Source organism: Poecilia reticulata, chromosome 1, assembly GCF_904066995.2.
Source record: "Poecilia reticulata chromosome 1, P_reticulata-male-v2, whole genome shotgun sequence".
Lineage (NCBI taxonomy): Eukaryota > Metazoa > Chordata > Actinopteri > Cyprinodontiformes > Poeciliidae > Poecilia > Poecilia reticulata.
Genome location: NC_088830.1, coordinates 17,841,360 through 17,862,445, shown reverse-complemented (window position 1 = coordinate 17,862,445; position 21,086 = coordinate 17,841,360). Strand labels below are relative to the sequence as shown.

General features: G+C 37.8%; 1 protein-coding gene across 4 annotated transcripts in view; it reads right to left on the bottom strand.

Moving 5' to 3' along the window:
- Window positions 1–127: 127 nt before the first annotated feature.
- kcnq5b (potassium voltage-gated channel, KQT-like subfamily, member 5b) overlaps window positions 128–21,086 on the bottom strand; it is a 101,094-nt gene continuing 80,135 nt past the window's right edge. The window contains exons 5-15 of one of the 4 annotated variants that reach the window (XM_008406248.3): window positions 20,417–20,542; window positions 19,942–20,052; window positions 19,432–19,527; window positions 17,912–18,006; window positions 15,891–15,917; window positions 12,785–12,841; window positions 11,146–11,369; window positions 9,115–9,226; window positions 7,427–7,558; window positions 5,371–5,497; window positions 128–5,200 (exon numbers count right to left, since the gene is read on the bottom strand). In XM_008406248.3, the coding sequence (XP_008404470.1) occupies window positions 3,944–5,200; window positions 5,371–5,497; window positions 7,427–7,558; window positions 9,115–9,226; window positions 11,146–11,369; window positions 12,785–12,841; window positions 15,891–15,917; window positions 17,912–18,006; window positions 19,432–19,527; window positions 19,942–20,052; window positions 20,417–20,542 (2,364 nt within the window). In that variant the 3' untranslated portion in view covers window positions 128–3,943. The remainder of the gene's footprint in view (window positions 5,201–5,370; window positions 5,498–7,426; window positions 7,559–9,114; window positions 9,227–11,145; window positions 11,370–12,784; window positions 12,842–15,890; window positions 15,918–17,911; window positions 18,007–19,431; window positions 19,528–19,941; window positions 20,053–20,416; window positions 20,543–21,086) is intronic. The other 3 variants (XM_008406257.3, XM_008406265.3, XM_008406272.3) reach the window with 3 other exon arrangements.

Sequence of the window (21,086 nt, the reverse complement as noted above, 5' to 3'; positions counted from 1 at the left end):
GACAAAATTGTTAAAGCCACTTAGGTATGCAACATATTGAAATCAAAAATGATATGTTTGGACTTGTAGGGTTGAGTCTCAGGTCAAACCGCTATGTGTTTGGTGCAATGAAAAACACAAAACAAAGTTTCTTGAAGAATTAATTTTATTCTTGATTGAGAATAAGAGTTCATTTGCATTGTTATTACATTACAGGCTTCCTTAAACTAACCAAGGTTATTACTAATGTGTAAATATGTGGACATAATTTAAATAAATAAAAAATAAGACAAAACCTTAACATGGCAATTGTCCATTTTATGCCCATTTGCAAAATTATAAAAAAAGTACTATGCCACAAACAGAGGACCTGAAATGTGTAGCAACTTTTTGTCACAAATCAGATGCACCTTCCGGAAAACTAAATAAACACGAATGTATCACAAAAGCAAGGCACCAGAATACAGGATTTTATGAATATTTTGTGGACCTAAAGAAAAAAGGTTTGGATGCTCTTGATCCAGTTGTTGAAAAACCAAAATACTTAAAGTTCTAAGAAACTTGTCATCTTTTTCAGTTAAAGATTCATTTGAACATGAAAGCCTCATGCAAAATACATTTAAACGTCAATGGGAAAATAATTTGAGACGTAAGATGAGAGCAAAATTATGATCGCACAAACGGTAAAAAAAATGATTATGCTGTTAACTAAAGGTAGAATGTGCTGTGCAAAGAAGCGTACCTCACATTTCCATTTCATACATACTATATGTTACACTTCACTTTGAAAACATACTTTTAAAGCTGCATCCTAACTAAGTAGTGTAAAATATTTTTGGACTAGTTACATATTTTTACAGTTAAGCTGACACTTTACAGCCATTCGTGCAAGTCTTTTTTTATTTTATTTTCTAATATCATAGTTACTTAGTAAAACTAGGAACTGTTGAAAGCAAAATGGAAAAAAAATTTAAGCCCAATAACTATAGTAGATTTGTGGAAAGCTGCACATCAGTCATGCAGATATGATAAATGGATGTTTTCTTTCTTTAGCTGACATTGTTTGCTGCACTGCTCCCTTCATCTAAGAACCTGCAGCATATTTTTATGCATTACATTCCACAGCAAAAAAAAGGAATCTGTCAAAATTAGAAAGACCAAATTAGAGCTTAAACTGAAACAATTTAGTTTATTTCTTACAATATAGTTGAACAAATCAACATTTGATTCTTGCCAAATTGCAAATGTAAGACACATTCCACATTTATTTTTCTTCTGTCATATTGGTGAGCTTTACAATGCTTAAAACGTAGAAAAATATAATGTGTGTTTTAAATTAAAAACATTTAAGTAAATAATTACTGCTTTGGTTTTTCTATAAGATCCTGCAGCTGCATTTCTATTTTTTTTTTTTTTTTACAAAGAGTTGATCATTTTTGTTCAATGGTATCACATGTAATGACACATTTTTGTGTTTCACGTTTTTACTTAAATCCATATTACAGCATATTACATTGCTTATAATCAGATATAAGTAATGCTCTGTTAAACTGACAGACTAAAAGGGTATGATCCACTCTCATACACACACATATTTTTACTTACTTAAAAATGATACAGGATTGTAGTTTTTATTCCCGGTTCAAAGTATTTAATATAAATCTACAAAATGTACCATGGTGCTCATGAACTAATCAGGCTTTGGATGTTTCAGTAAAAACATTTGAAAAATAGTAAGGCCTTGTCACTGCATCTTGGTCTACTCCATGCAGCAGAAAGGGAAAAATAGTGGTAAGTTGTATTTTCACTGCTCAGCAGTTCAAGAAACCTCAAGTTAATATCAATAAGATACACATTCGGATCTCAAGTCCAGTTCAAGGTGCCGGAAATAATCTCCATCAAGAGTTAGTTTAAAGCAGATGGCAAAAAGCTAAAGGGTATCTGTGTCTGAAATAAAAAGGTCACATATTTTCTAACAGAAGTTGTGAGCCAGAAAATGACATTCAACAAATGTTTCACTCCACTGCTGAACCGTCCTTACTGTGCAACATTTATCTGGTCATAAAAACTACACTCTGTCCACATGGGTGTAGTTCTACAGTTGTTCAAAAAAATAAAATAAAAAAAAATAAAATAAAATATATATATGTGTGTGTGTGTGAAACTGTTATCTGAAAGACGTTTTTTAATTAAATACGGATGTATCTGATGCCTAAAATCACACTTTCAGAATATTTTCACAGCAGCTTCAGGAAATGATGACATTTAAGTCATCATGAGAAGCTGCACAGAGCTGAAGTAAAATGGACAAGGCATAATTACTTCAAGTGTCCTAGTTGCCCCCCACTCATTTGAAAAAGCATGTATGAAGGTTGGAGCTTAGACATTGGCAGACATTAACAATTATTGTTGCAGCATGAAGTTAGATTGTGTGTTGTTCTGTTATGGAGATTGGCTGTGCAGTTCTGCTCCTGTGTTTTGCATGAATGAATTCATGAAGGGTTTTTTTTTTTTTAGAAAAAACTGCTAATAAATGGCAAAAAAAAGAAAAAGTTCTTACATATTGATGCAAGAAGGGCTGCTTACTACTATTCAGTTTTGCTCAGGAGATGCTGAAGTAGTTGCTCACTACAAATTGCACAGTGAAGACATACAAAGGTAAAGTCCCACTCATTATTTTGCAGAGTACTTTGTGATGTAAAAAAAATGAGACCATGAAGAATCTGTTCAAAAATGTGTCCCAATGTATTTTCACTTCCCGATCAATGCCGCTGAAAAACAAACACGTCAGAGGAGACATATAAAACATACTTAGATGATTTTGATTCATGCCATACTTGAGGAAACAACAATGCAGGCCTGCTCTTCGTTGACAAAGTCTTCAAATGTGAAATGTCAGACTGTGAGAACATTTCTTGTCTACAACCCTCTTCAGAGGATCCTACAAATATTCTTTTTGAGTTCAGGACGTCTGCTAGGCTATTCCAAAAGGTTTCATTCAGTAGTAGTCATTCATTTGTTGATTTGCATGTGCAGTGGTTTGGTTGTGATGTTGAAAAATTACATCCCTCTATGTCTTAGGATTTCTTGCAGATATATAAAGAATTTGGACCATAATTTTTATTTTTTTGGCCTTAGCCTGTTCTTCCAAATCGAAACTTAATCAATGGGACTTTTAACAAAGTTGGAGTTTAGAGGGTGTGTACAATTTTGCACCAGGAAATGTTTTAGATTTTCACTCAAAAGTAGAAATGTTGCTTTTTTTCAGTTGCGCTGTTGAAATTTTCAGAAAGGATTTCTTAAGGTCTCAGTTTTTATCATCACAAAAAGCTGGCATTTTATCAGAGATGTGCACACTTATTAAGTGGATTGTTCAATGAACATTATTCAAAAAGAGGCCTAAAATGTGTGGATTTCATGAAATATGTATTTCCTGTATCCCACAGAACGAACACAGGTCAGATCAATTACTTGCAGAGATCTGGCTTCCTAAAGTGGATATGATTTTATAAAAAAACAAAATGCCCACGTTTCTCAGCTGTCATGGAATACAACAAGCTTTTTAACTCACAATAAACTATTAAGGTGGTGGGTGGCCATGCTTGTAGGTGTAGTTTATTATCTGTGCTTTACTGAAAACATGCAGTTCATGCTACGTAGCACATCGACCCATCCACTACTTAATTTAATTCAAAAATCGTTCTCTCCTTTTTATTGGCATTCATCTTTTATCTCAGATCCATCAAACACACATTAAAACACAGAGTAACTCATGCCAACATGATTAGCCTGTATGAAAAAAACAGAATCCTATCAAGAGAATCAAGATAAAAAATAAACAAAAGAAGACAAGACCCCATGTAAAATTCCCACCCATCAATCTCCCCTCCAAAAAAGAAAAAAAAAAAAAAAAAAAAACGGTCTCTGAGGTGAGATTTGTATTTCTTCCAAATGTTTAGTGAGTCTATTTTAGCCGTACGTGTGGCATGTTCAGCAGTTCGACGTTGCCAGTGGAGGCTGACGACGATGACGACGGACCACCCGCCAGGCTCCGGTTAGAGTCCTGGGTCCCTGCCCCCGCTCTATCTGCTGTCCTCAGGCGCTCAGAAGAAAACGAGCGAGCCTCAGACGTCCCCTGTGACAAAAAGTCAAACCCTTGCCCCTCCATGTCCCTGTCACTGATAAAGAGGTCCTCCTCGCCCCAACATCCTCTTCTTGTACCGCCACTCTCTCCCGCAAGGTCTTGGCAACAACTGTTGAAACCTGTTGGAGAGTCACTGCTTGTACTTGGACTTGGAGATGAAAGACTGTGGCTTTGGTGTGCATCATGAACAGGACCTACCTTCACCAGGTCCTGCACTGACATGGATTTGCCCATTCCCTGGTCCATATGGTTGGGCCTCGAGCAACAACCTGGTGCTGATGGCACGAGTGGCTCCAGCTCGAGACTCATATGCCTCCTCCAGGAGCCTTCTTCCTTTGCGTTAAGCCTGCCAGTACCATTAGTGTTCCCTAGGAGCTGCTGCCCTAATGTGCTCAATCCAAACTCAAGTCCAAGGTCCTTCCCAACATTACTGTCTTCCGTGTGGCTATGCAGACCTCTGCAGAAACTCTTGATTTCAGGAGAAGTCTCTCTAGAGGTCCCTTGGATCAGTTTGCCAGGGCCAACAGTTTGTCTGGAAGGGGGCGGCGGAAGCCTTGCCAAAAGAGGAAAGCCTTCATCTCCTACTCCTCGGCCCCCAGAACTGCTGGTACTGTTCGGGGTGAGGACAGTGGGGGAGCTCCCCACAGCCTCATCAGTGCCACTTTCAGGTGACGTGGCCTGAACCTGTTTATGATGTTGCAGGTGATGATGATAATGAGGCAGCGGCGAGGGGCTAAAAGGGGAAGATGCGAGGCCCGAGGGTGGCGTGGACGACGAGGCGTGGAGATTAAGGTTGAGTTCGTTCTGAGGCGCGAGAATGAGGTGAAGCCCTCCTTGCGAGAGCTGGGAGTTGGTTGATGAGCGTGTGGCGTAGCCGCTCGGGGGAAGCGCTCCGCCGCAGCTGACTTGAGTGGAGCCGGAGAGGTCCTTACTAAAGACCGGAGAGTTGTAGTCAGAGGTCTGCTCCAGCTCAAACAGGGGCAGCGAAGAGAGAGTGAGAGCCGAAGAGGAGCCTTTACGCAAAACCTGACGATAAATGTCCAACAGAGAGTCCAACTTTGACTCAATTGACTGAACCTGTGTAGAAAAATAAAGCGGTGAAAGCACTGAAGGTTAAAAAATTCACTTTTGAACCAAGTAACTAAATTAATTGAACTTTCTGTTTTTTTACAGAGATGCACCGCTATTAACATCTCACTGGCGTTCACTGAAAGACAATATGTTGATCACCAAAACTTCACACACACCTGTCTCTCCACCTTACAGACACGACCCAGCATGCTCATGTCCTCCAACATGTCTCCATCAGACAGCAACTTCTCTCGTATCTTCTTGTCCAGAGGGACCTGTCCCTTCCCGAGGATTTGGTCCACCCTGGATGAACACAGGACACACACAGAAACAAGCAAACAAAAAAAATTTGTCAGGAAGAAAGATGATTAGGAAAATAAAATGCAACCCAAAGCCCAGAAGAAAAAGAGATGTTGGGAAAAGAGAATAACAGAGGATATTAGGAACAGTAGAAAACTCCAGAAAGGGCTTGAGACAATAGTAATGCAATGTTCATTTAGTTAGTGCTGTAGTCCTCTCCATATATTTACTTTTAGTTAAATTTTTCCCCTTTCTGTCGGAAGATGAAACTTTCGAAAAGAAAAATGTAAATGTGATGATGGTGATGCCAAAACTTCCATTCAAGTATTGACGGAATGCTCTTCCGTTTCACTTTTCATCTAACAAGTAACATGATGCTTTTTATTCCATTACAATTATAGAAACTGTGCCTAATAAAACGAAAAAAGCCTGAGAAAACCAAAGACACTCAAAGGATCCCAACATTTAGACTGAAGAGATGAGGTTTTCCTCCACCAGTTGTTGTGAGATTCATGTTTTCTGATTAACATGAGTGTGTCTAATTTGTAAAGTGACATCACATAAATACATTTTATTGACCTGCTTTAATTAGGTATTGTTTAAATTGATGCAAAACATTACCACACGTCAACTAACATGCCCGAGGCATAGTTAATAGTAGTTTCCTTAAATATCAATTAAAAAAAACAAAGTAACTTCAAAAGTGCAAGTTAACAAATTCAGTAACTGCACCCAAGTCAGTGTTATTACCGAATTGACATAATATGTGCTGTGTGAAGGCAAATTTTGTGTGTGTGTGTGTGTGTGTGTGTGTGTGTGTGTGTGTGTGTGTATGTGCGTGTGTGTGCGTGTGTGCGTGTGTGTGTGTGCGTGTGTGTGTGTGTGTGTGTGTGTGTGTGTGTGTGTGTGTGTGTGTGTGTGTGCGGGTGTGTGCGTGCGTGTGTGTGTGTGTGTGCGTGTGTGTGTGTGTGTGTGTGTGACACGCTTTAGCATGAAGCTCCAGACACCTGAGGAATGCCAGAATTTCAACCCAAGGCAGAAGTAGAATTACATCGTTAGTGTTTGTTCAGTGGAATAGAGGACATAGAAAAGAACAGATCTGCTTGCCCCTAACAACTCAGTCAATTCAAAGCCACTTTTAAAGCCTTATGTCAGACTGGGGTAGTAAAGTAGCAAACATATTGAATGAGAAGATTTTTGCTTTAATTGAACACCTTTTACGTAAAGGTTAGTCTCTCAATGTCTCAGAAGACCGTTGTTCATAACATTAAAAAAGGTAAACGAAGATTCTGGAATTACTTTTAATGCATAACACTTAAAACTGGAAATGCGCCGATCATGTCTTTCCAGGTCAATATAATTCCAAGCACAAAAATCGTGGATCAATCCATTTTGATAATGAATTCATTTAAAGGAAGAAAACATTGCTAGTTTTGACGTAATTAAGAAATTGGGGAGAATTTTATTGTATTTTTTTTTCCTGTATCTGACCTGGGAATTACAGATCAGATCGCAGATCTCTTACTGACTAATTAATGAATCTCTGCTTATGATTGGCTGATAAAAGACTTGAATTTGTTTGCATGATTTGACTGAGTGTCATATGACGTAAACCCATGTGAGATGGAAAACAATGAAGGACTATGGGGGGACTTCTGACCCCCTGATGGAGTTTTTCCTCCCCTGGCTGCAAAACACAGACAAAGACGGGGAGGAAAAGGTCTTAGCTGGGGTGCTCAGGGTCTGTGGGCCAATTATCAAGTCCAGCCTGTGAGGAAAGCAAACATATACACACACAGAGGTACATGTGTGCATAAAGAAAATTGATCATATCATTATCTTTATGCATATTCACAATATGTTTTCTCATAAATACACACGAACACATTCATCAGCTCAGAGGCCTCAGGAATGACAGCTTATTCTTCCTACCTGGTCTGCAGACTCTTGATGCGGCACAGCATGTCCAAGTGACCGGCAGAGTACTGTTCAATCACATCTTTGACATCATACGGACGCAGAGTCTCCTTAAACTTCTTCTTTGCTACGTGAAACTTCATGATCCTGCGGGAAAAGCAGAGAAATTTTCAAATTTCAGTCAAAAGAGGGCGCTCTGACCCAATCAGAAAGGAGAATCTGCTGCTACACCTCAAGGCTATAAAATAAAATGTATCTTTCCCTTTGAATGAGACATATTAAATCCAGTCCATTAGTTTGTCTACAATAGTCTGAGCACCTGAATATTTTCCTCCTAAATTTTCTAAAAGCATCGTGTGTAGTTGTGGTTGCGTATTTGAGCTGTGTGCGTGTTACACAATTTCTGTGAAAGGGTTTATTTACCTGTGGTGCCTCAGGGCTGAACTCAGAATAAATATAAGTCTACAGAAAAGAAAGGCCAGCAGGCAACAGAATGCAAACCTAGAAGAGAGCTCCTAGGTTTGGTGCTCTCTCTCCTAACCCAGGAGAAAAGAAGGTAGACAAAGATGAACATTAAGTAGATACAAAAAATGTGACACAATGTACATTTTAGGAACAAGCTCCTTCTTGCCAACATATTTGAATATTGCGTAATTAGTAAGTAAGGAAAATTCACAAGAAAATGTAGAATGTGGACAGAACCGTTCAGTGTGCACATGGTAACGGTGGGTATTACTGCAGCCTGAAAGCAACAAGATTCAAGGTTCATGCATTGGCTACACGCTGACTCCTACCCAAAGACAACTGAAGACAAGAATTGCCCCCAAAATCGATAAGAAAAAAAATGACAAAACGTACTGAGCAAAAATTCTGTCACCTTCTGAGTTTGCTGTACTTTGTTTCTAAGCAGTTAAGAGTTTTTTGTAATATTTTAAAGTGATCTTGAGAACATTTATCAGAGAAGCAGGAGAGAGGCCCATGGGAACTCTGGAGGAGTTGCCCAGATTTACAGCAACAGGATAACTAATAGCCTTGCACTCCACAAATTTGGTCATTTTAAATAATGTCATTGCTGAAATAAAGCCATTAATGTCCTGTTTGGAGTTTGTCACAAAACCATTCAGGGGACACAGTAAACATGTAGAAGAAGATGCTCTGGTTCAATAAGATCAAAAATTGTCAGTCTGCATGCAAAACACTATATGTGGAAGAAAACTGACATTACATTTGACCCAGAACAAACCCACCCACAGTGTTAGTGGCAGCATCATGCTGAGGGCAGATCTTTCTTCAGTAGAAGTTGGTCAGAGTTGATGAGAAGATGGAATAGGAAAAAACAGTGTATCCCAATGTATCCCATTGAAACATTGCAATGTTGTAAAATACATTTATGAAACTTTTGTGATTTCAAATACTTTTGCTAGGCACCGTTGTGTCTTTACTAATCATGCACAAGTTTGCATTGTTTAAAACCGTACTAACTATACTTCCTGCATATAAACTATGCCACGGAGGCTATACAGCCCCAAAAAAAGAAAACTAAAAAAAGAACGACTTCCGGTCATTTTAGTCCTTTGAGTGCAGACAATAAAGGGCAGCTGCTGGACCGCAGTGTGCTGCAATCAGGCTTTGTTTGCATTCAGAAAAAAAGGGGAAAGCATTAGCTGGATGGAAAAAGAAAAGCGTAATCTCCTTTGACAAACCTGACAGCTCGGATGACGGTCTTGACGGAGGGCAGCAAGTCTTCCACGGAGATCTCACAGTGGCAGCCCTTATCATCAAAGGCATCGTCCCCCGTCACAGCGGAGTCTGCTGCTTATGAAACAGGCAGAAGAGAAGGACTGTTGACTTACATGTACAATGAGCAGGAAACCTATGAACACAACAGCAGCCATCATGCACTGCTTGTGCAGCTGAACCTTGAAGTTACCTCATCAAGCCCCTAATCCTGATTTGTATATAGGTTCTGGGTCCAGGAACAAAGTATTTTGATGCCTCTTTATGTGTCTCATAATGATGACAGGAGGATTTAAAGTGATTGGAGAGGAAAAGAGGGAAGAACCGATTTTGAAGCTTCTGGAACTGCGGACTAGTTGTAAAGAAAAAGGCCTCTGTGTGCCTTTAAGATTTATCGCCAACAGCAGATCTGTTCATGGGCCTTCTGAGTTATGACATCATGGTGAAGTAAGCAAGGGGTCATGAGCTTGACTGCAGGCTCAAATATAAGGACTGTAGTAGTACAGAGCATGTGTGTGAACTCAAACAGCTTGTAGTACGGCGCATAAATATTGGTTTTGTCTGTAATTATGTCGCATCTAGAGGAAAATATTTAATATTTTGACACTGAGAACGACCTAATCAGCAAGATTTTGACTAACCTGGAATTTGTTTCCATTTAGCCAACTGTATGGCTCAGACAGCCCAGATAGTCATTGAAACAACACCCCATCTATCCAGCTGTCCAACATACAACAACTGGTGAAAGGGTAAGAGAGAGAGAGAGAGAGAGAGAGAGAGAGAGAGAGAGAGAGAGAGAGACAGCTGTTTTTCTCTCCTCAACTGTCTGTCGTGGTTTGGTACAGCAGTTGTGTTGGATAGGGTGGGGAAACAGATGAAATCAACACTCGGAGTGACACATTCTCTTACTGCATGCTTATACTTTAAAGAAAGAAACAAAAACAAGATAAAGCTTCAATATTTAAATGAATTTTAAACATTTTTAGGATTAAAAACTAAATCCATTACTGGATTTCTGCCGTCTGTACTGACAGCTTAAAAAGTCTGACGCCTGATTATGTGAAAAAGGGTTTCACAGCACTGCCGCATTTTTAATGTATGCTTATTTACACTTTTCCAACAAACAGCTGGTCTGACGTCAATGACCTTCCAACTGAAGTCCATATTGCAAGCAAAGTAGAACATGTTGAGTGTAACCAGGCAAAAACATTTGGCAATGAAAAAAAAATCATTAAAAGTGAAAGCAGGTGATTAGATATGAAATTTCTATCAACTACACCTAATTGTAGTTGATAGATACTTAACTGACTAACTCACAAACTCTTAGCTAAATCCAAAATGGGCATAATTAAACAAAACCAGGAAAGATGACAGCTGTGTAATTATATGGCACCTTTGATATCAATCACTACACAGACAGAAATCTTCAAATAAATAACAGAAACATATCTTGTCTTGGCACCACTCTATTACTTCATTGTCTTGGGTAGCTATTAAAACACATGTCTGGTCCTAATGTCTTCTTCTTTATTTAATCTTAAGTTGTTAAAGGATATAACTTCTGCAGATAAGATGTTAACTCATAAATTCTCCCGAATAACCTACTTAAGAAACAAAAACTAAAGAGATTTCTGCTGTTTTGTCTTTTTGGCTAAATTTAATATTTCAGATAATGGAATACACTTTTAATGTGATATAAATAAACCTGGGTAAATAAATAATAAATAATATTCCTCAAATGATGGTTCTATTTTATCAGAGGAGGAAAGCTATCCAGACCAATCTTGCCCTACATGAAAAACAAACTACCCTGGGAACTTACTTTTCATACTAGAGCTCTGTAAAGTGTGATGTTTTTTTTTTTTGTGCTGTTTTTGTTCTTTTGTTCTTTACGTTTTCTGAAGCATGAATCCTTCTGTAATTTCTGATTGGCACAGCCACAGCCAATGTCATAAAGCTCTCAGGGAAACATTCGGTGGGTGTGCGGTGTCACTGACCGTCAGTGGTGGAGCGGGACTGGCTCTTGAGCCGGAGCGAAGGTCTGAAGCGCGTGCGGTCGTTGAAGCTCCAGCTCTTTTGAACCTTGGCAGGACTGGTGCCCTCTGTGCCACTGTCGGCCACTGGAGAACGCCGGTCGTTCACAGAGGACGTCTGGCGGTTCTTGATGCTCTGGCCGCGGGGGCTTGCCATCCTCACACGCTCTTTGAAGCTTAACTTTTGGCTGAAGTTGGAGGACAAGTAGTTGTGCAGACAGAGGTATTTTGGAGTGTGAAAGAGAAAAAAGGTAATGATGTTGGAAGTGAAAGACGGAAAAACATTGGTTAATAATTCAAGCTTCAGCTCAGTAACAGAAATCTGACTCAACTTTAGGTAAAGTTTTGCTTATTTGCATAGTATTTATGTCATTTAGAGCTTTTTCTGAGATAAGAGTAAATAATTGGAGGGCAGGAGGAAAAGACAAACATGCGTATTGATGGGGGTCCTATATATAAAATGCTAGCTCTACTTTGGGATAATGTATCAGATGTGCAGTGATGATATAAAAGCATTTATTTGTTTTGAACAAATTAGTTAGCAAGGCACGACAGTGGACAAAGGAAAATAAAGTCTTTCCATTGCTGAATTTAGTTTTTAGAAAAGTAGAGCGTACTACACTCCAAAATCTCTACATAATAAAAAAATATTACCATAACATGATACTTTGTGTTGGTCCACTCAATGAACGATTAAAACACATTTATGATTGTGGTTGTAATATGGGAAATGTCTGACTCTCTCTCTCTTTCATGTTTCATACAATATGAAAGTTGTGAAACTTTCACATATTTCATAAACATATTTCATATGTTTACAAGGTCAGGGAATGTTTGAGTGTGCTTAATGCAGAGTGGTAACATGCAAAAAGCATGAGCAGTGCAACAAACTCAAGCAGGATTTATTTCAATTGGCTAAGTGCAATGCATTAAACGTGGTAATTTTGGTTTTAAGAATAAAATAAACATATTGTCAGCAAATTAATTTAAAAGATCAGTACTTTGTTTCTGCAAAATTATCCAAATAGCACCATAAAAAAAGTTATAAAAGTTATAAAAAATACTTTTGGTTGTGGAGTAATGCATACTTTGTTCCCATAAGTTCTATTCAAGCTTGATTTCACAGGCAAATTTTGCAGTTAGTCATGGTGACTTGTGATCTTTTTCAATGGATTTGATGACAATAAAATGTGAATACTTAAAAAAAAAACAGCAAGTGAGGTAGTGCGTAAGTTCAATTTAGAGAAGTGAATGAAGAAAAAAAAAACGATACCAGAAAAAGCAAGAACATTTCACTCAAGAAAAAGCTCATAAATGTTGATTAATATACTAAATTTGCAGCTCAGACTGCAACCCGGCACAATTCTTCATCAATTTTCTGCATATAATCAAGCAAAGTAGCACATCACTCAGGCACATATCAAGGAAGGCTAATTATTATTTTAAGAGCGACACATGTTTTCCCGCAGCACTAGCTTGCTCTGGTCTATCTGAGGCTCTGCAGCCTCAAAAGGACACCCATGCACCAAGAATTAGTCAGCATTCCCAAAAAAACAAAAAAAAACAACACATCATGGAACATGGGAGCAGGGATGCCGTGTACCTATGTTTCCGAGTGGTATAACTCCTCAGTAGCTTCTGCTTATTACTATGAATTTTACTAGAAACCAAGGAGAGATAGACACATGATGATTTTACTTGATAGGTTTTTTTAAGGTGAAAAATGACTTTGAACCTCATTACCTTTCCCACTGTCAGAAAAGTGAGATATGAGTTACATAAATTTATAGCACAGAGAGTTATACTGTATACTACAAGTGTTAATTTCGGTTCATTACAACTATGACTTGCCGCTAACGCAGTATGGAAACCCAATGTTTAGTTTGAGATACTTGGAGAGTCCTAAGCACATATTTGTAGGCCACAACATAATACATTAGTATTCAAAATACCTTTTCTTTATCTTTTGCCACCCGATTTTATGTGAAACCAATTGTGATTTTCATTAACCTTAATCATCTACACCAACAGAAAACCACTTGAAATGCATTTCTCTGTCTGCAATGAATCCATATCGCACATGCTTCTGTTTCTGAATTAAATTACAGAAATAAATTAAGTTTATGACAAAAGCCCCCACCGAGAATAAAGCAACAGCGGAGTCAGTGCTGATGTTTCGGCTTCCCGAGCGCTGGCATTTAGAGGGAGCAGAACAGTGGCTTAGTGGAGGAAAATTAACATCTACTGCAGAACCGTCCAAAAAAAGGCTGCAATTTGGTGACTCATGCACTTCATGTCGATATCACTCCTTTAACCATATGAATTCCAGCAGGCCATGGCAACAAGTGCTTGAATCACAGCATGAGGTCAGGAACCTTTTTGCAGAGTCTTGTGAATCTCTATTTGTTTGTTTCGTTGTCATTTACGCATTGCCTATGTTGCATTTTTGTTCCTAACTGCATAATATTCTATGGATTCATTTTATGGATAAAGTAATACAGTTTCTGCCCTCTGTGTGCAGAGGTTTCTTGATCCCTCCTGGGCTTATTCATCCCGATGCTTCGACATATTGCGCACAGCGCACGATTCAGGCTTTTTAATCTACCTATTCAATGGCTTTCACATTATGAACAACAAATGCGACGGCATCTGTGCTGCTGTGGTTCTTCACAGACAAACATTTACTCTGTTTCATAACGGCAAACACCCAACATATTACATCACACTGGCCTTGCTGCCTTAATCGCTATCCTCCCATAATGATTCTGGAAATGCATCAACACCATTAATACATATCCTTTAGATAAATGTGCTATATAAATACATACAAACAAAGAAGAATAGCTCATAAAAAAATTAAAGGCTACCTGAGGCAAGTAATGGCTGAGAAAAAGACAAATATGTTTATATTCGTTTGGGTAGGGGTTTTTTTTTGTCCTAAATAAAAAAAAAATGCTTTTGCCGTTATTGTTTTTGAGACGAAGCACTAAACAAACAGAAGCAACAATGAGTCATTGAGCGCCTGAGTAAAAACAGCTTTTAGTGGACTAAAATATCATTACCCTCTGCCTTTAGCTGCTCTGATTAGATCAACTTTGTTGTGTCAATGCGGTTAACACAGCCTGGCTGAAAGTGTTTTTGTCTCTCCTGTTACTGCAGAGAGATCAATGAAATTCTCCAAACCTTCGTGTGAAAAAAGGGAGTTTTTATCGAAGCAAAAACAGTTTTTTTATATGAAGATAATGTATCATTGGAAGCAAATCTGCGCCTAATTAGATCAATTTTGTGACGTCTTCCAATGCAGAACAACTAAGAATATTTGGTAGAAGACCAAATAAGTTGCCTTTGCATTTTTGCCCTTTTTCACTGTAATAAATGCATTTAAAACATGCAACATAAACCATGCAACTTTTGAAAAATAATGTAATCACATGACAAGTCCTGCTCCATCTTTAAAAGACATTATTCTACCAGCATGAAGGTAATGTCCTCCTAATTGTATAAATCTTTTAAAATTGCTCTTTATGAAGACAAAAGGAGGGATTTCAGTTTTTTTTATTATGACAGCTAATTATTTTTTCAAAATAGCTTTTTATAGTTTCCTTTCAAGCTGCACTTGTCAAAATGAACTGTGCGATGTGCTGAATGAGTCATTCACAAACATAAGGAGTTACGTCTCCTGAGGATATTTAATCACTTGTACAGAGTATTTCCTCGTCTTCTGGCTGATATTAGAGTTTTAAAGCACATCATTTCTCTTTGATGAGGATGGGAAACAGTAAGTTGTGTCCTGTCAGCAGGATTTTTATTTCCCAGTGATAATTAAAAACAATGGGTCATCCTGCAATAAATGATAACAACAACAGGTTATTCGTTGTTATTTGTCAGATTAATAGTACTACTAGAAATATGATTATTCCACTGCCAGTTCAACAAAAGTGTTAAGAAATGATGAGTTTGCGAGAAGTATGACTGAATATAATGAGTGCTGTTTAACAGCACAGTTGGTTCCAATTAATATAATTGATGTGATCAAGTGACACATCGTAATCATTTCTACTCATAATCATATGTTTGTAAGACTCTGAACGCTATGCATTGACATGTTTGTAGTACTTTTAATTGCTGCTTATTTCTGCTTTTTTGTAATAAATACCACAAAATTTTACGATGAAATTTGAAGTTCATATCCCCCCCCCATTCTTAATTGCTTGATGATAAAAAATTTACATGAGGAAATACAGTTAGGTACAAGCTAAACATTGGTTAAAACTTTGACCAAATCAGGAAAAAAGTAGATACAAACAATGGCACTGATTAAGTTAGTAATATAATGACAATGTGCTTCCATATCAGCGGGGTACTTAAATAGTAAATCAGTATTTGCAAAACTTAATGCCTTCCTTATTCTAGAATAACATGACTGCAGGACTTAGCAGGGTTTGGTACCAAAGGTAAATTTCATCCAAGTTAAAAAATACAATCAATATAACGGCAGAAGAATCCCGCCTCGTTTGTAGCTGAATGTATTGATTGAGGTGTCTCAAATAATGGCAGCAGCAAGATATTGTTTTTTCTGATTGTTACAAATAAATGGCAGTAATGACTAAGTGCTGGGGCAGAAGGCAACTACACAAAGTCATCATCGGTCCTGAAATTAAATTTCTAAGACCAACTAGCAGCGAATCGGCAGTGAAAAAGGTACAAACCTGGTGGTTGACTCTCCCTGATCCTTCCTGGAGTTGGCAGATGAGAAAAACAGAGAAAAAAATATGAGAAAACAATTTATACATGGCTTCTCTAACATATTTTCCTAATTATATATTAATAATAATAATGCTGATAATAATAACAAAGCTCAAAAGAAAGAAAAATGGTGCTTTTGCATATTTTAGCCTAATGGAAAAGCCTGCAGTTACAGCTAATGATGCAGCATTATGAATGAATGAAATATGAACTGAATTTAGCCATTGGTGACAATTTCTTTTTTCTTTTTACACAGAATGAAAATCTTTCAGCACGCTCATGTCTGGAAACTAATATTATTATTTACTGAACTTCAGCACTGTGAGAAACTATCAACTGTTTCTCATTGAAAGTTAATATGGTGATAGTTTCTTTTTTTTTTTTTGACATGTTTAAAAAAAGTCTATGGTAGTCGGGCTTAGCTGGAGATCTAATTGCAAACTAACAACATAAACGCATACTTTACTTATCTTCTAATGGTTCTTAAGATTTTAGTCCACATATTGAGTCTATTGATGTAGCACTGAAACCTAAACAGATTGGCTACTTTTGATGGTGCTTTCTATTTGTGGGGAGCTCAGCTTGTACTTTTCTAGTCAACATGACAAACTGGATGTAGACAGATGATGTAATTCAACACCTTTTAAGAAGCACGATGCTTTTCTCTAACAATTGATGTGATGTACTGAAACCAGCGGGTGTCGACAGCTGTGGTGTAGGGCAAAACCTTTGCACTCAAGATTTATTAGTGGATAACTAAAACTTGCAAAAACAACAATGTGTTTCTTAGAATCAGCAAGATACAAAAGTTTTTTTTGCTGAGGCACTGTTCCAGCAACTGCAGCCTTTACAAGTACTCATAATTTACAGAAGGCAACACACTAATTCCTGGCATGCATCTCAGAAAGAAAAACAATAGCAAAACACACACTAACTACTGCAGCATGCAAATGGGAAAAGGAATCAAAAAATATTCTTCCAGAAGGAGAAAGTTGTGTTTGTTCACTAGTCAATGCTTCTTTTTTTAAACTCATGTCTTTATAAATGCCCATTTTATGCTGTTTGGATGGTTTCTCAGTATTTTCAGGCTCCAACAATAGTTTTACTGGAAAAGTCAGTGAAACATTTGGGTGAACAGACACAGCTGAATAATAAATGGGTCTTTCTTTTTTTTTTTTTTTTTTAGATATTAATGTCATAAAATAAGTTCTTGTTTCTTGCTTTAAGGTTTTTCAAACATCTTTTTATTGACACCATTACACGAGACAGACCAGAATTGATAAGAGAACAGAGGCGTCCAATAAATCTTCTACAGACGGATTATTGTTCCCCATCTTTAAAGGGATGGGTCAGCTTTGTTTAAAATGGGGTTCTGCAGAAAGACTACGAACACAGCAGACAACTCCCTGAACAATGGAGGAATGGAGATTAACATTCACCCAGGGATTTCAGATGCTGAGCCAGACAGAATCAATCAGTTTACAACATCCTAAAACAACTCCAGGCTCAAACTGCTCATAGCAGTTTATGTGACTACTACTTTAAAAACCTTTACAGCTCCATCAGTTTGCATTGGGATTCACTTTGCGTTCTTCTTCCCTTGTTAATATCAATCTCCTGTTTTTGTTTACTAAATTTTGGTCTTTTGAGCAACAGACACAGGAAGACTACTGTACCTTGTGCCGTTTTATTTTAAGAGAGCTGAAGAACCTCAAATTCAAAGATTGATTGGTGCGGTAGTGGTGAGAAGGGATTGTTGCTTGAGATTTTAGGATTCAAATTGACTTTTGGATGTAAGTTTAAGCTTATGCAATAAAAGACAGATGGAGGATCAATAATTATGGAGGGTGCATGATAAATCTGATAAGGGAAATATGTAATATACGTTCAACAGCAACAAAAGTAATTCTTTTTAATCAGAAATCCAAGAGAGAGTGTGACAAAAACACCAAATATAGACATCAGCTGTAATAGTTGTACCTACTTTGTAGGGCTGCAGGTATGCAGTGCCTTCAAGTGAGGCTTCCAGGTAGCAACGGAAACCGAGTTCTCATCAGCTGCATAACTACGCCAAACACACTGCATGCAGAATACAAACAGAAAACACCCCCCCACCCGAAATCGAGGTAAATACAAAGCAAAAAAACAAACAAGTAAATCAGGATCAAAGAGGGCACCATAAAGACGAGTGCAAAGTAGATCAGGACAATGATAAAACTAATGAAGACAGGTGATTAGTGAAAAAGAAAAAAAAAAGAAGAAAGAAAAACACACAGATGTGTCACACTTCTGGCCCCGGATGCAGGTCAGGCATGGATACATGCCTGTTGATTGGCAGGAGGCTCTCATAGTGCCGCCACGTGGCATCCAGATAGGGCCTGTCAGTGGAGTAATAACGCCACGCAGCCTGGTGTAACAGTGAGGTGCACAAGATGAAGAGACGACGTATGAGCAAAAGAGGAGAGCAAAGAAGAAAATAAAGCATGAGGGGACAGGAAGAAGTAAAGGGAAGAAGATTGGTGCATTTTTTGGAAGAATCTGTGTAAAAACAGATTTTAGAGGCTACCCCTGGGTGAAGATGGAGGCGGCTAGAGAGAGTGAGATTTACTGTCCAAAAAGATGGAAAAAAGAGAAGCTGGAGGATGAGAAAATAAACATGTTTAAAATCACATCCATTAAAATTCAGATATTAACGTACAATACCTTGCAACATTATTTTTCTTCTTATTATTATTTTCATTGTTTTGTCATTACAACCACAAACTGCAATGTAGTGTATTGGGATTTATTGTAATGCAGCTCAAAGAAATACAATATTTTGTTCCAAAGATGCACTTTTGGTGATAGTGCTCACACACACATGCACAGAATGGTGGAAGGACATTTTTTTTATCTAGTTTCAATAGTTTTCACCAATGAAAATAAAAAAAAAAATGAGAAGAGACTCAATACCTTGTAGAAACATCCCATTACAGGGATTGAATGGAACTGCATGCCACTGTTAGCAGCTCTTTTTTCATATACAACATATTTTTAAAAACTGTTTTCTTTCCATTACACAAATATGCACTACTTTGCCCTGGTCTATAAAGGAACGTCAGACCGGATTGATCCGGAGTCCTTGAGGATCGGTTCAAAGTTACTTTCTCAGCCCGCCGTTAAATTCTTCAGAGGTCATATAATGAACTACTTATTTGATTCAAGTATGCAAAAGCAGAGACACTTCTGAAAGTTGCAGGGCCCTTAAAAGACTGGATGTTGACACCTGTGGCCTAGCAAATAAAAACCCAATAAATATACTGAAGCTTAATGGTTGTAACATGACGGATTGTAGCGTGAATACTTTTGCACAATAATGTAAACTTTTGCTTCTCTTTAGTCAAACCAGTTCCAGTCCTGGTTCAGTTAATGTGCTGCACATGGTATTGAGAAGGTTTTGTTACCACGGATGAGATTTTAAAGAACAGATTCAGGAAAAGGGTCCCTAAGAAATTCAAACTTTACCTGGATGAGGTAGGCTGCAGGGTTCCTCCTCTTCTCAAAGTGCTTTTGTCTGTGCTGCTCCTGGACCTTCAGGGCAAAGCCTGAGCCCAGAATACCCTGACGAGACATGCATCAGTTGGTTCTCTCTCATATACACACAGATTTCAGTATTTTCCTCAAAATAAATAAAAAATATAGACACATTCAGTTCAATTGTGGTAAAAAGTAAGACATTCCAGTTGCTTTTGCCATTTTCCTGTATTGATGACTTAACTTTAAGTGTACAAAACCACACACTCCAATCATTAATAAACAAAAGAAGTTTAAGTGTTTCAAATCTGGTACACACAGAACAACAAATGCATCCAAAATATGTAAAATGAGAGGACATGAAGTACATATATTTTTACCATTACTGAAGGTAACACAAAACTCAGCACAGTCACAGTCCTTTCACTGTTTTCATTGGCAACAAATCCATGAAATAAATACCATATTTACAAAAAACACACAGAGAGGGAAAATACTTACAGCAGGCAAGGCAAAGAAGGAAATACCCAGTAGTGCGAACCCTGCGGACAGCATCCGTCCTGTCCATGTCTTTGGTGTCTTGTCTCCATAGCCGATGGTCGTTAGGGTAATCTGTGGCAAGCAAAAAATTATCAGTTTGTGAGAACATTCATGTGGTGTATCACTTTATAAATGCAAAATATTCTACATAATTTGAAAGTGTGTAAATTTAAATTTAAACACACAATTTAAAAAAATGACTTTTTTTGCTACTAAGTTTTCTCGCAGACACATTGAATAAGAAAAAGAAAATGAGACGTTTTAAGCATTCAAAGTAGTAAAACTACAGAGAAACTACATTGTCAGGTGAACTTCACTGCTCCAAGACATCCAACTGATATATTGGGCTGATGCCTAGAAACTTTCAGGATGTCTTTCTTTTGTTACTACTTTTTTGAACACTACTGGCATTTACAGCTAATTCCTTAAAGCTTACCGTGCCCCACCACAATGCATCGGCATAGGTGGCAAACTCTTTGTTGAACTTGTTCTCCACAAGGTAGACGAGGAACGAAGAGAAGATCAAAACCAGGAAGCCGATGTACCAGGCAGTCACCAGCTCCTGCAGGAAGGAAATCAGAGGAAGCATTCACATTTAACTGTGGCTAAGTAACAGAATTAAATTCATGTATTTTATTAAAGAAATCATCCGTTCCCTCACTTTTAAAATTATTTTCTAAAGACTGGACACCAGAGGTGTCATTTTTTTATTAAGTCCAAGTCGTGTCTGAACCGTTGAAGCTGTGAGAAAGTGAGACTTTCTACAGGCATCTTTAAAGTTGCTCCTTTTTATCCTTTACAGCTGTAGACCTGTTTGTCAGGAAATGTGTTGGCTTTCAAAATGTTGGCAGTGTTAAGATAAGAGCCTAAATAAATGTCATGACTTTTTTGTAATGCTTGATGCACTACCAACGCTAATTGCTAATTAAAAAACTTAAAGCAAGTTTATAATCCCAAGTCTGTTATTTTGTCTTAGCAAAACCCACTTTTACAGTGACTGCTCTCACACTAACAAAGTCATGTTGCCTAAGCTCTTGATGTATTCCTAATGACTCCTCACTGCAGGAAGGCTAGAAAAAGAAATCTGTGTTTGTAATTCCAGTTAT